Genomic DNA, 15516 nt, shown 5'->3' with positions numbered 1-15516 from the left:
GGCGGCGGCGGCGTCAACATCAAATCTTAACCTGAGGTTAAGTTTTTGAAATGACGTCATAACTTAGAAAGTATATGGACCTAGTTAATAAAACTTGGCCATAAGGTTAATCAAGTATTACTGAACATCCTATTAGAGTTTCATGTCACATGACCAAGGTCAATGTTGGAGGAATCAACATCGAAATCTTAACCTGAGGTTAAGTTTTTGAAATGTCATCATAACTTAGAAAATATATGGACCTAGTTCATGAAACTTGGACATAAGGTTAATCAAGTATCACTGAACATCCTGCATGAGTCACATGACCAAGGTCAAAGGTCATTTAGGGTCAATGAACTTTGGCCGAATTGGGGATATCTGTTGAATTCCCATCATAATTTTGAAAGTTTATGGATCTGATTCATGAAACTTGGACATAATAGTAATCAAGCATCACTGAACATTTTGTGCAAGTTTCAGGTCTCATGATTAAGGTCAAAGGTCATTTAGGGTCAATGAACTTTGGCCGAATTGGGGGTATCTGTTGAATTACCATCATAACTTTGAAAGTTTATTGGTCTAGTTCATTAAACTTGGACATATGAGTAATCAAATATCACTGAACATCCTGTGCGCGTTTCAGGTCACATGACCAAGGTCAAAGGTCAATGAACTTTGGTCGAATTGGGTGTATCTGTTGAATTACCATCATAACTTTGAAAGTTTATGGATCTGATTCATGAAACTTGTACATAAAAGTAATCAAGTATCACTGAACATCCTGTGCGAGTTTCAGGTCACATGATCAAGGTCAAAGGTCATGTAAGGTCAATGAACTTTGGCCATGTTGGGGTTTTTTGTTGAATAACCATCATATCTCTGTAAGTTTATTGGTCTAGTTCATAAAAAGTGGACATAAGAGTAACCATGTATCACTGAACATCTTGTGCGAGTTAGAGTACTATTCAAATTCAGCAGTGCTGCTACATGTACATGTATATTGAACCGCGTGATGCAGGTGAGACGACCAGAGGCATGCCACTTGTTTTATGACTAAACCTTTTTTTTCTCCTTGTCAAATTGCTTGTCATGCTTGTCCGGGTATTTCTTTCCGTCTGTATGAATATTTAAGTTTGTTATTCCAGGGGCAAACTAATAACAATAGTTTACGACCAAAGAAAGAAAAGAAAGAAAATGAATGAATGAATGAATGAATGCGAAAATAACAAAAAATATCATATTATTTGCTGCATTTATGTCAAACGGCATGAAAATAGATTTTCGTCTTAACAAGGCAAATTCTTTGTTCACTCGCTTCACTCTTTCGCAAAACTTTTAGATATTTCCTCCACACACGCCATGTTTGGCCACCTCAATCATTGTCAATCATTATGGCTCGCTATACGACACTGCTTCCTGCTGCATACCAATAAAGGAAATAGGAAGTGATTCGTTCTAAAATGAAGCTATTATTACATTAATTCATAACGTCCTATCAGAATCTAACACTGTCTTGATTGTTTAACATGATACATGTACCTTCCAAAGTCTATCAAAATCGATTTGACTCACACTGCTCAATTAGGTCCTTAGATTTATGGATCCTTTTGGTTATTTGAAGTATTTAAAATTAATGATATAGGATATTTATATTGCGCACATATCCACCTTGTCAGGTGCTTAAGGCGCTCCTATTACATTTTGGAAATTACATGCTAGAAATGATGTAACGTGTGTTTTCTTAACTTTAACTTTCCTTAACTTTTCTCACTGCTACACAAACTATTAAAACATCGCTGTAATTATAAATACGAACCATAAATACTTCAACGTGACATTGAGCATCGGTATGACAAAGTCATATGACGAGAATCGTGGGTCTGGATAATCGAATCTGAAGCAGACGAAAAAAAAACACTATCGCTTTCTTTTCGAGTTCGTTTCATATTTCCCGAGAATTATAGAGAAAGTTAGGGAAGTTGCGAAATTCACTTCAAAAATGAGTTACGGTTGCCTATTCTCGTGTATAATTGATGTAAAAAAAGTGAAAATAAAGTGAAAATAATTTTATGACGTGAAATAAGAATGTCACAAAATCACTGCCATTGTGGGAATACCAATTATCTTATCGAAATGGCTAAAATGAGACGTTCCCCTATAGTAATCAAAGTTTGTTGACGGATGTTGTGGAATTCCCCGATACTGCCAATGAAAAATGCTAGATAAAAATGAAAACTCCCATAAAACTATTGGTCACATGAAAATCAGATGAAAATAATACATTTTTCTAATGACTTATAAAGAAAAACTCACATTACGAAACAAATGATTTTAACATGAAAATCATATTGTGCAAACGAAAGAACCACTAATGCCACGCATCAACTATTTGGGAGTATTTCATTTGGTAATAATCAAATATTTCAATTTTAATGGCATTGATGAGTAAAAGATATTGCATATATTAACAATGAAATTAGCAAATATGACTTATATACTTGCTCCTTGAGGAATGAAAATATGTTTCAACTTATTGCAGGAAAATATAAATGAATTTAAAAAATGATATGATAACAAAGGTATATGGGTATGTGATATAATATTACCACTCTCATTTTCGTAGCGTAAATGACATCCAAATCACTCTTTTGTGAAAATACGCAAGAAATGAAAATGTAATAAACAAAGCATCTTATTATGATGAAATTAAGTGTTTTTATTTGTTTGAAAGCAACTCAATATTTTTATGTAAGGGTTGACTCGACCTGAACTCGAAATGAGCGTTTTATAAGAATATATTTGGCATGTTTGGAACCTTTGGTTGTAAACATGTGTGGAAATGACAATAACCGGTTATGTTGTGCTCAATCGGAAAATTACCCTGGATCATGAGGTCATTTGAGGTGTCATTCACTTCTCTCCTTGATCTTTATCTACTAAACAACATGACAATGTCATGTGTCATGGTGTGACCGAAGCTATGCTTCTATTCATCTACATGTGCATATCTATGCCCCGGTCACACCGTCGCCTCCTTATCGTATACGCTAAATGACCTGCAATGAATTCGACAAAGGAACATGAACTTGGACATTATCATAATTAGTTTATGCAGCAAACATGGCAAAGGCACGATTTCACAAGTTCATGGACTTCCAGTACTTATGAATAAAAAATAGATGCTCACGTGCCTTTTTAAAGGGGTACTCCGGGCTGAAAATAATTACTTTCAAATAAAAAGAGCTATAATTTCACTGAGCAAAACGCTGACGTAGAAATCCCATCAAAATCTGGTAACAAATAGACCAAACCTTGATCTGTTATAATTAAAATAACTCTGAAAAGCAAAACCTAACAAAAATTGAACAAACCACAAAAGATGAGCAAAAGTCATCCCAATGTTGTGCTTGGACACTTTACTTTCAATTTTGTTCCCAGAAGAAATGTATAAGTTGGTTTTGTGTCTTAAAAATAACCCCTTTTTTATATATAAGAATTAAATTTAGAAGATTTTAACTTGGAGATTCTTTAATCTCTCTTAGTTTTTTAAAATGTGCCCACGTTGATACAAATAATAAATAAAGAGTTTTCATTTGTTCAGTGGATGATAAATGATCATGTATTATGTATTGGCCTTCCCCTTTGGCGTAGCCGGGAGTCGAACCCTAGACTTTCGTGTGTTAATCAGGCACCACGACACCTCCACCTGACTTAGCAAACTGACTTTTTCACATATCATATCCGCTTGGCTGAATTCGAGGAACAAAATATTGAGATAGATGTTTGAAATTGAGATGATAACGAAAGTGATACCCGGGTGTCAACCGATAATCACCTATTGTTTCATTTAACCCGCAAAAAGTAAACATGAAGCAAAACAATCTAAAAAAAAATAACTGTTTCAATTGATTGCTGGGGTGACTAGATAGCCATCTGTACTTTTTCTTTGAAATTTTATATGATTTTATCTTACGGATAAAAGCAAGAAGATATTGAATACATATCAGAAGGGAATGACATGATAGGATTTTACCTTTGTCGGTTTTGTGGACTTTCCGGCTATATAGGGCACACACCAGTAATTCAAACTAACATTTACGTGTTAAATCATAGTCATAGCTGTAGAGAGGGGTGGCTATACGAGGGCCTATACAGTGCGTATAAAATGGACAGTTTTGTAAAGTCTATCAATTTTTTCTCAAATTATGATATGTACATTTTGATATCAATAGATGCTCTGAAGTCTTATCTTTAAAATGTCATTTAAAAAAATAAGCTTCGTTCATGCTTGAGCGCACACAGAACGTTTTTTCAGGGGTTCAAAAAAGGCTTGCGCCAAATGGCAGAAATTCCAGAAACTGAGAAAATATTGACGATCAGACATCTTGCTAATCAGCAGACTTCCTCTTAAGCTTTTCATTTTCTTTGCCATAAATTTCGAATGAGGATTTCAAATTTCATTTACAAAGCATTGATTTACTTGCATTGTTTTGCATTTTCATCGAACTATCTTTTAGCACCCTTTCATGTATGAAAAAAATTGACCTGTCAACCCAGGTGAGGGAATGTGCATTATTAATGAAAGAGCTTGTAATTTATTCAAATACTTTCATTGTGTGCTACAAAGGTTGTGGTGCATTTGAAAGACATGAATATTTTCCTGGGAAGCGAGGGTGCTTCGGAAACCCCCAAGACTTCCCGGGGGGTGATGCGTGTATTATTCATCATAGGCAGCACCCCTGGAAAACTGTTACGTATGTTAAAAATTGAATACTGAAGAAAAACTACCTTAATTTGGTAGCGAAAACCCTTTTTTTATCTTGCTTGTTAAATTTCTCTTAATCAAAAGGAGCTTAATTTCTAAGTGAAATCTTATTTGGGGGGGTGTCAAATTTAAACCACCACCCCTGTTGAAATTGTTCCCACCACCCTGCCAAGCACACATTTAACTTGTTCAAGGAATCAATGACCCCTTGACAATAAGATTAATGTCTTTCAAAGGCAAACTTTTGATAAGACTTCAGAGCATCTATTAACATCAAGATATACATATCAAAAATTGAAGCAAAATTTCGATAGACTTAAAAAATGTCCTGGTTTTTTTTTACAGACTTTAGAGCCATCCCCTATTTATCCCATGAAAGGGCGAGGACGGAGAGGCGTATATAAAGAAAAAAAAATAAGAGGAGGGGAAAAGTGAATGAAACGAGGGGAGGGAAATAATTGAAATAACGAAAAAAATTGCATATGTCATCGAAAACATCGCAGGAATAAAACTCTTTTAAAGATATCATTTTCCCCCTCTAAGAGAAATCGTGATTTACAATATAAAAATCCTTATTTTACAGCTTAAAACATAAAGTCTGAAACTAGACTCGCTACTCCAGAGGGACAATTTTGAGATGGTAAGAAAAAGTAGTTCATTTTATCATTCTCTGTTTGATATACAAACGTTGTGCATGATTAAAATCATGAAAAGGAATTATTTTTAGATAAACCTTTCCAGATTGCATAGCACGCGGATGAACGTCTCAGACCTCAAGCAGACTTCTGCCTCAATTATATCATGTAAAAGCAGGGGCCGTGGAACAATCTTTGAAGAGGGGTGCTAGTTTGGAACAAAAAAAGACATCACCCCCCCCCCCTCAACCCCCCCCCCAAAAAAAGGGGTTTTCTACAGGAGCAGCCCCACTCCAAAGGCAATATATATAGGCCTATCCTGTTATACGATGATATGTTGTGCATGATGACATTTTGTGTATGTAATTGTGTATACTGTTTGATAAGAGGAAAGATACCCCGTTTTTTTATCGATAGCATATAACAGTATTCAGATAAAAACCGATTTGTTATCCACATGTGAAATGGTACAAAATTACACACTTTGGTAGTTATAATGGTATGAGATAACTGATTGCCGTTTTTACGAAACCTGAGCTTAATCATGTTAATCGGTGTATTTCTTCTTGGATATGTTACAAAAGTTTCTTACTCCTTTTAAAAAAGGTGGGGGAGGGGCTAAAAGAAAATTCTCGAACATCAGGAAAGGGAGACTGGATGGAACACTCATTTTCATCATAATCATATCGTATACGTGTATACATTACAGTTAGTGTTTGCTTGTACATACGATGTTGTCTCTGTTAAAGTGTGTGGGTGTGGGCGCAAGGTGCGAGCATGCGTGTGTGGGGGTGTATATATATATATATATGTTGATACAAAAGGGTAATTGTAAATCCAATGTTATTTGCAACCTGTTTAAAATGTCTTTGGTTCGACGTCTGTGTATTATAGGCATTTCGCTTATATTGTGCATGAGGCTTTGAGGAAATATTGAATTTCCTGGAATATTGCCCTATTACTTCTCAAAGGCATTGGACTTGTTATAAATACTTCCCGTGAAAGTGTCTATTTTACATACACGGAATTTATTTGACAAATATATAAAACAATTACAATAACGAACTAATATTCTTCTACAGACATTTATCACTTGCAATATGAATTCTTAGTTGTTGGAAAAGGAGGTTTTTTATCACCAGAATGATATTTTAGAATCTCTGCCATTCATTCTATATGTTCATCAGTTACGCAGCCTCCAACAGTACTTTATCTGTAAGGATTGCAATTATGTAGTGCAGTAAACGAAGGCTGGAACTTACATAAAATGCATGCGTTCAATAAAAAAGGGGTGATTAGATATTAGCGTTGATATTTAGTCCGAAGGCCTCATGTTACGCAATAAAAGGTTTATGAATGAGACAATCATTACTCATTCCCAACGGAACGGAAAGATGAGGGACTTGGGTGGAATGAAAAGAGGTTCAAACGCTTCAGTAGAGAAAAGGAAGAGTATTTACCCAATATTTCGTGAAAAGGGGACAGACGTGTTTGTTGTGTAAGGTGTTGTCCCACGTAACGTAAAACGCATGTCTCATCAGTAAATTCCAATGCAACATTGTATAAAAATTTACACAGTATTTGGTATCATTTTACTTAACAAACATTCACGTGCCGTCAAGGTTTTAACCCCATATGAGGTAAACATTTTTATTGCGTGTGTTGCTTCTCAATCGTTCTTGCTCCCTCTTATTTATGTTCATATTCAGATTTCATCGTACATGTCCTAGGCATGAAATAACGTATATATGGGTCTGGCGACTTTTCTCCAACAAGCACGCTTGAATGTTTACTCGCAAATTTATATAATCCACTGATATATAGATGGGGTCTCGAGGGCCTTTGACCCCCTCCCCCCCCCCTCCAATTTTAGAATTTCTGTCCCATAGATCATGTCCGGCCACCTTTTTTTCATGACGCTTAAATTAATATCTCCTATACACGACGAGGAAATTATTCCGTCAAGGAATTATGATTACCTTTTATTTTCTATTGAGAGATCAATATCTTCTGTCACCAAAACAGGTGATTTTTTCAGAAGAGTGCCATGAAAGTCAGGGAGTTGGAGCGCGGTAGGGTTGCGGCATCCGCATGCGCAGAAGCAGTTTTCATGTTACCTGTGACTGAAAGGCTAATGATCACGGCATCACAGGCCTAATTTTTTCCCCCATAGACTCGTGTGATAAAGTGGCACCTAAAAAGAATTCAAAGGAAATAAGGAGGAAATTCGAGGGTTTAATGGTTACTACCAGTGGATAGGATAAATGTCTGACATTCCATATCTGACCAGAAAAGGGTACCTCGACCGGCTCATTTTAAAAATAAATCAGCATTTATGAAGACTACACCTGACGGGATCAAATTCATCACTTGAGAAAATAAAATGGCCCTAATTCTTTCGCCTGTTAAAACATAGTTCCATAGTGGTGATATATCTTTCTAATTGGGGAAAAAGTAAGTTCAGTAGGTACCCTTCCTAGAATCAGTCTTAGATTTTCAGTCACATTCATGCATTTTTGTCAATCAGCAATATCAAATTAAAAAATGAGCTATGGGTTGGCTCGAATGAATATCTTTGGCCTGCCAGTTGTGATTAGGCCCGTGCAACCTCACGGCAGACTGTCTCACACCTGATTCTCTCCCTCTTCTGTCTTCCAGGTAAACGTTGAAATCTGACAAGAAAATAACACAAGAATGGCCCCCGAGAACGAAGAAAACGGGGTATCCGTCCCTATTGAGGAGCCGAACAACGAAGGCAAGAAAACAAGTGACGGCAGCCAGCTAGTCGTCAACGGAACGGGTGACGAAGACGGCGATCATGCATACTCTTGCTGCTCATGGAAGCCCGGTTTCCTCCAGTTCCTGGCTTCCGGTCGCTTCTTCTGCGTCCTGCTGTGCATGGTGGTCGCGTCGGATGCGTTTAATTCTGGGACATTCGGTAGCGCAGTGACGTCACTGGAGACGCGTTACAAGCTGCCATCATCTCAGCTTGGTTTCATCAACAGCATGTACGAGTTAGCGTCACTGGTCCTGGTCCTGTTTGTGGTCTACTATGGAGGGAAACCAACGAGCAACAGGCCGCTGTGGATTGGCCTCGGGAGTGTGGTGATGGGCATTGGAGCAGTGGTGGCGCTCTTACCACAGTTCTTATTCGGCGCTTATGTGTAAGTGTTAAATTATCCGATAGGGGTCGATATATTTTCGGATTTTGAATTTAGATGAAGCTGTATCATAAACATTCTATCAGAATATAATTGGATAGGCCTTATAAATAACGCTATCTTAAGTGAAATAATCCGGGGAAAAAGCGATGCCTAGTTGGACATTGAAAACACGGTCTTTCTTTACCGAGTGGGCCTACATAATTGGTGGCGTCATTACTTTGTAACTGCTAATATGTAACCAAAAAGAAATGCTTGCACCACAGCACCAGGCATTATAGATGGGGATCTGATGGGTGTTTTATAAAGCTGTTCGTTAAGTTCTTGACTTACGCACGACTGGAACACGTTCTTATATTCTTAGTCAGTCATAAAGAATATATCATTTAGCGCAAGAAAGGATCACTAATCGTGGGCAAAATAATTGGCGGCTTACAAACAGCTTCATGATACACCCATCCTAGTTAATCGTTTTTTCTATCATACTCACGCATGGGCTCTTTTAGATTGCGTGGAACCAATATCCATGATGGGGACCAGGTAATGACGTCACACCCTACGACTACGAGCGTTTCCAACTTTTTAAAACTTGATTTCCTTTGGTCAATTTGTGTTCAGACCTCTTAGTGATGGCTCGAAAGGCAACTCAAGTACCGCTACATGCTCGGCGGGCTCTGGCAATATCACTGACCATTGCACCAAGAATGAAGGGGACACAGATAACGGTGAAACCCATGCTGCTTTTGTCTTCATCATATGCGGGCAGATCATCGTCGGTCTCGGTTGGACGCCGGTGATGGCGCTAGGCATGTCTTACATAGATGATAACGTGAAAACCTCTACGTCCGCAATGCACATTGGTAAGTCCCTTGTTCCTAGAATTATCTCATAATAACAATACACTTTTAGATATGAAAGAATTCATAATAATGCATTTTTTGCTATGTAAGTGAAGAACTTAATAAACATTTCTAAGGTAAAGTGAATTTGGAGAAACAGGGCATCTTAAAAAAACCCCAAATATTTCAAGGGGGAATACTCCCAACAAGCAGTTCCAAGTCAAAATTTTCGGACAAGCAAAAGATTGAGGCATCCATTTTTTAAGGGGTGAATGCACTCTCCCCCCCCCCCCCACACACACACACATACATTCAGTGGTGAGAGTTCCTGTTAACAGGTTTATCCACACGTATTCAGCGCTCGCGATCATTCAAATGCCTCTATCAGTTTTGTATAGTTATTCTTCTAAGTAAAGGCTTGATAAAGCAGACTAGTTCTCGTGAAGAAGTACAAATTCACTGGTTATAATCCATGATGCCGAAAAGCAGGAACAAGAACGCATGCATGATAATATTTTACTTGAACTGAGTCTTATTGAATGCATGATACTAAAAGCTGTATTTTATTTTACTGCCACTCACACTATCGTAGGTAATTTAATCCATCAATACAATTAATTGAAATAATAATTATACGTCTAATCCATTTTTTCTTCAAATTTTATAAGGCGAAAATTCGTATGTGACGTGCCAAAATATGATATGCTTCTTTCAATTTTTATTTGTGAGTTGTAAATTTAGTATGACTGCAATTTTCTTGAAACAGGATATGTTCAGAGTATGTTCGGTTTCGGCCGGATCGCCGGTTTCCTCATTGGCGGAGTGACGGTTCGCAAATGGGTTGATTACTACCGTGACGATCCGGATAATTATGGAGTCGGACCCCAAGATCCGCAGTGGGTGGGGGCTTGGTGGCTCGGTAAGTATAGTTTGGTTTCAATTATTATTTCCAGCTATTTTAAGTCTTTCTTAAAACTTTCTAAACTTTGATTTCCCTTTCCTTTCTTTTTTTTAGAGCTACATTCCGTTTTCTTCAAAAATCCATGAATTTATTTTTTTTATGGCATTCTACTATTTTCAACAGTAATTTCTTTATTATCTATATATGTAAGGGTATATGTGTATATTTATGTGTATGTTAGGGTCTGCATTTTCGACCTATATAAATGATCACTTATCAACCAAGATTCCAATAAATTCCAATTGGTTGATTTTGACCATTTTGTGTCGTTCTGACACACATTGGCGGCGGAAGCCGAAATATTTAGGGGGTGTCCACCTGATTTTTTGAGATGGACACAGGTAAAAAATTGGACAAGCGCCCCGAAGAAAGGTTATCAATCTAGCCAAAAATTTTTGACAATCAAAAAAAAAAAAAAAAAAAGGTCATCAACCTGAAATTTAGGGGGGAACACGTCCCCCGCTTCCGCCGCCTTTGCTGACACATACCACCAATCCTTCTTTTTGTGACTGTAGGCCAATATTCCGATCTTCTTTTTCCTGTTTTCTAAGATTCCTAGATATTTACTTGTCATTACTTGGCAACTCATTGCTCTTTATATGGGTTTTAAGGTTATATGGGTTTTAAGGTCAAGTGACCGGATACACTCTTTGACTTTGTACTCTTGTCTTGTTTCCTTGCAAGGCCGAATTAAATCTAAACGCTAGACAGTTTTTTTTCTTTTTAAGATAAGCATATCCCTTTCCCTAGGTTTTTTAATGTATTAAAAGTCAATACAGAACATATGATTAACAAATCTCCGATGTTTAGGAGTAAAACAGATCAACGATAATCAAAATATATAGACGTAATTGAAATTATTTGATAAAGAAAAAAAAAGATTATAACAGAAATAAAAAGGCAGAATAACTGACATTAAAATAGACAACAGTATATATAAAATGAATAAACCTATGATGCAAGAAACTCGAGAATGAATGATTTCAAAATCTTAAAAGATTGTTGGGCTCCTGGGGACAGGGAAAAAAGCAAAGACGTCCATCGGTGCATGAAAATTCGTGATGGGCCAGGCCAAGAAATGAGACAATCCGCTTCACCCCCCTCCCTCCCTCCCTCACACACAAACCCTAACACACGAAGACTCCATTTCTCTAACCTATTGGTTGTTGATTTTTTTCTACACAGCAAAAACTGTGGTGTTAGCCGGTGTACATAGAGGACCACACCAGTTATTTTACACCGGTGTTAAATTGGTGGTGTTAGTTTTACACCTATAGGTGTTATTACAACACCTATGGTTGTTACATTTACACTCTTTGGTGTTATGTTCAATCTCTAGGGTGTTATTTTAACACCTTAGGGTGTGGTCCTCTATTAACACCAATTGGTGTCAGTTTAAACACCACAGTTTTTACAGTGTACTCCTTCTTTCTAGTATTTATATTTAGTACATTCTCCTTCCTTTGCTTTTCTTGTTCTTCGTCTTCTTTTTTTTCCCGTATTATGTCAACACTCATTGGCCCGTATTCTGAAGTCAGGTTTAATTGAAACTACAATCTAACTCTGTGCTAAAATTATGGGAAGCCAAAAGTGTCAAAATTTTCATTAAGTTGTATGTTTCTTATTTTTACTGTGCTCTTTCCTGATTCATCGATGTCGAAGACAATCATCTATTTATACTTCCTACATAATTATGAATGATTTGAGTGCCAAATGAGCTGAAATATGATATCTCTACTGTTATTGATTTATGTAACAATTGGCTATCCATACTTAAACCACAACTTTAAACCTGAGTTTAAGTTAAACACGACTTCAGAATACGGGCCATTATGTTCAATATGTTAAATGGAAGAAAATGTATTTTCATATTAAGCTTATTTGAAGTTGCCTTTTAATCTATTTTTTGTTAGTTTCCGCATCGCTTGTTTTGGTTGCTACATTTTAGAATGAATTTATTTTTCGAAGTCACCTTTCTTTCCTCTATCAGGTTTGATCATTGCCTCTGTCTCCTACGTCATATCCGGTATTCCCATGATCGGTTTTCCCCGAAGTTTGCCGAAGAATTACGACGAGGCACACGATGACTTCATGGGTCACTCCAAACGAGGGAGGTCAACCGGAAGTGAAAGCGCTGAGAATGCCGCCAAGCCAAAGTCAAGGAAGAAGGCTGCTTTCAAAAGCATCAAGGGTATAAAGCTACCTCATCATTTAGAAGGGAAAAATAGTTCCAAAGACGTCCATCCACACTTTTATTTTAGTTGAGGGATAAATAAGCGCGTCACGTGATGCTTTTCAATATTTTATCAAGACCTGGTATGAGTACTTCGATGTGCAAGTTGTAGGCCTGAAAAGTGAAAAAAACGACTACGTTCATCTGAAATACGCTGTACTATAAAAACGCGTAAATTAATTATCATTCACACTAATAGTATTATTAACTTAAATAATGCTTAAGATGCCAGACTTTTGATAGTTAGGACTATCCCCCTCAAGAGAAAGATAAATCGATAAAGCTGATTTTGCTGAAAGTGACTGCACGACGCTTCTTCTTTTATCCTCCTTCTTTTTCTTATCTTAATGTACAATCATATACAACACAAATCCAGTTAACTTTTTTTTTTAAGACGTTTAAAATGTGGGCCTATATCTTAAAAGCTGGGTCCGGGATTTCGCATAAAAATATTCAGACTATTGGAATTATTCAAGATCACTTTGAGACATGATTGACAGTCAGTGAAAATAGTGACCCGAAAATGGGTCCCGACCCTCTAAATCACCACAGTTTACATAATGGCCCATATTTTTCAGGGGACTATATTAACGTATGCTCTAAGTATAGTGATCACAAAATATATAGGAAAAGCATATATTTTCACTATATATGTGTTATTGAAACCTGTCATCATGTTGCTTGAATATTGCGCAAATGCTGAGATCGATTTAAGTAGGATACTTTCGATGTGTTTTTCCCGATGACACATTTTCTTTTCTTTTTCTGTCTTTTTCTCTAAGACATGCCTGGGAAGTTCTGGGAAGTCTGTAAGAATCCTCTGTACTTGATCATCAACATGGCTTTCGTGACCGAGTTCGCTGCCATGATTGGACTCAATATATTCTTTCCCAAATACCTAGAAACAGAGTTTGGACTGACGTCATCATATGCGAATCTTATTACAGGTAAAGTATAGTCTAAGTTGTCCTAGGTTTCGTTAAAATAAGTTTTGAAGCATGGCTAAATATTTTGGTAAAGGCCATTTCATTTTTTTTCTGCTAAAAGATTATTAACATTTGTTTTGCTCATACTTTTTTATTCAGTGTTTTACATAAATAAAATTGTAAGCAGTAAGAGAGTAGACTTTAGATTTATTATTTTCGTTCAACAAAATATAATTGAAATTAAAGTCCATATTCAAAATAATACAGACAGTTCAATGACTTTTCATAACAAATATTGATGAAAAATTATATGAACGGAGGGACTTGGAAAGAAAAGCAGAGCTTGTATGAGAGGCAAGTCCCTAGCACTTAATTTCAATACTGACTAACAAAAATATATTGTTAATTGTTGTCTTATATTGTAAGCCATTGCGAGTCGTGTTGCATAAAAGGGGAAAAGCGCTAAATGACACTATTATATAAGTATGTAATTATGATCGAATTGGGGTCAATGTAATTCCTGTCCTTAAACTAAACTGACGCTTTCATTCATTTGAACAATTAAAAAATCACCGAAAGGACCCATATACTCGGTAGTATGCAAGTTTTACGTTTTAGCAAATGATTCTGAAAATCCTTGCTTGAACATTCCCCAGGGAAAGAAGAAAGTACATACCAGAATGCAACGTCTGACTCAAATTTAATATAGGGCTATGCTTATATTTGAAGATCGCCAAGCATAGAGGTCGTCTTGATTCATATTATGCGCTTCAACATTGTCTGCTTATTATTATTTTTTTTTAAATCATTGAACGTTTATCGTACAACTCTGAAGAATGAAATCATGAAGTACGTCTGTGGTAATAAGTGATTTACTACTCAATACAATATTTTTGTGCATATGCGATACTACAAAACGTAAACCAGGAGCAGACTTCGTCCTGCGGTACTCCGTGTGGTAATAACTACAAAATACCGCAGACAGAACCCCTGAGTGCCACAGAAAAGAACCACAGAAGAAAAAAAAATACCACGGGAAAATACCGCAGAAACCATCGGTAAATCTACTCCCTTCCTTTTCTTCCTCTACTCTTTTCATAATTTCTTGGACAGGCGCTGTTCTCGTGCCGGCCGCTGCTCTCGGATCCATCGTTGGGGGCGTCATTGTCAAGAAATTCAAGACAAAAGCAGAGGGGTCTTGCAAGGTAGCCTTGGTTCTCAGCATAGTCGCTATGTTCCTGCTCCTAATCACATTCGGTGTCGGTTGTCGAACCATTCCAACGGCTGGTGTAACGACTAAGTATCCCGACCAAAGGTGAATAATTTGTTATATACCCACTCACTATGTTCGATTTCCAATCCCCCGTTTTCAATGCTGTGTTTCAGAAAGCCTATATTTCAAGAAATTTTCTCCCTGCCATGCATAGTATATGTATCGAATGGCCTGGGAAAACTTTTATTTCAATTTCTTTTCCCTTTCCAAATCTAATTTTAAGCTTGTAATCATTTCCCAGCATTTCTAGTACCCTAAACATCACAATTTCATTCATGTATATACTTGTCGTTATTGTTTATTCTTCAGTCTATATTATCGATTTTTAGTATTTTAATCGCATACATTCGTAATTCCGAAGCTTCGTTATTCCGAAGGTTCGGATATTCCAAAGGTTCGTTATTCCGAAGGTTCGTATTTCCGAAGGTTCGTAATTCCGAAGGTTCGTTAGTCCGAAAACGAAGTGAGGTTCGTGATTCCGAAGGTTCGTTAGTCCGAAAAAGAAATGATTAACGAACCTTATATCGTTTTCGGACTTATGAACCTTCGGAACAACGAACCTTATTTCGTTTTAGGAATAACGAACCTTCGAAATAACGCCACAAATGTTCGGATTAACGAACCCTTTTACGTTTTCGGATTAATGAGCATCGAGGTACAGGCAATTTACGTGTTTCGGTATTACATGTACGAAGTGTAACCGTTTTAATACATTTATCTTTATTAGGTATTATGTATGTT

General features: G+C 36.8%; 1 protein-coding gene across 2 annotated transcripts in view; it reads left to right on the top strand.

The window, feature by feature from the left end:
- LOC121421080 (solute carrier organic anion transporter family member 2A1-like) overlaps nucleotides 1-15516 on the top strand; it is a 31833-nt gene that overhangs the window by 11803 nt on the left and 4514 nt on the right. For both annotated transcript variants that reach the window (XM_041615692.1, XM_041615693.1), the window contains 6 exons: nucleotides 8041-8546; nucleotides 9162-9403; nucleotides 10149-10301; nucleotides 12334-12534; nucleotides 13359-13523; nucleotides 14616-14817. In XM_041615692.1, the coding sequence (XP_041471626.1) occupies nucleotides 8077-8546; nucleotides 9162-9403; nucleotides 10149-10301; nucleotides 12334-12534; nucleotides 13359-13523; nucleotides 14616-14817 (1433 nt within the window). In that variant the 5' untranslated portion in view covers nucleotides 8041-8076. The remainder of the gene's footprint in view (nucleotides 1-8040; nucleotides 8547-9161; nucleotides 9404-10148; nucleotides 10302-12333; nucleotides 12535-13358; nucleotides 13524-14615; nucleotides 14818-15516) is intronic.

Source organism: Lytechinus variegatus, chromosome 9 (genome assembly GCF_018143015.1).
Source record: "Lytechinus variegatus isolate NC3 chromosome 9, Lvar_3.0, whole genome shotgun sequence".
In the NCBI taxonomy this organism is placed as follows: Eukaryota; Metazoa; Echinodermata; class Echinoidea; order Temnopleuroida; family Toxopneustidae; genus Lytechinus; species Lytechinus variegatus.
This window is presented reverse-complemented; position numbering and strand designations above follow the sequence as displayed.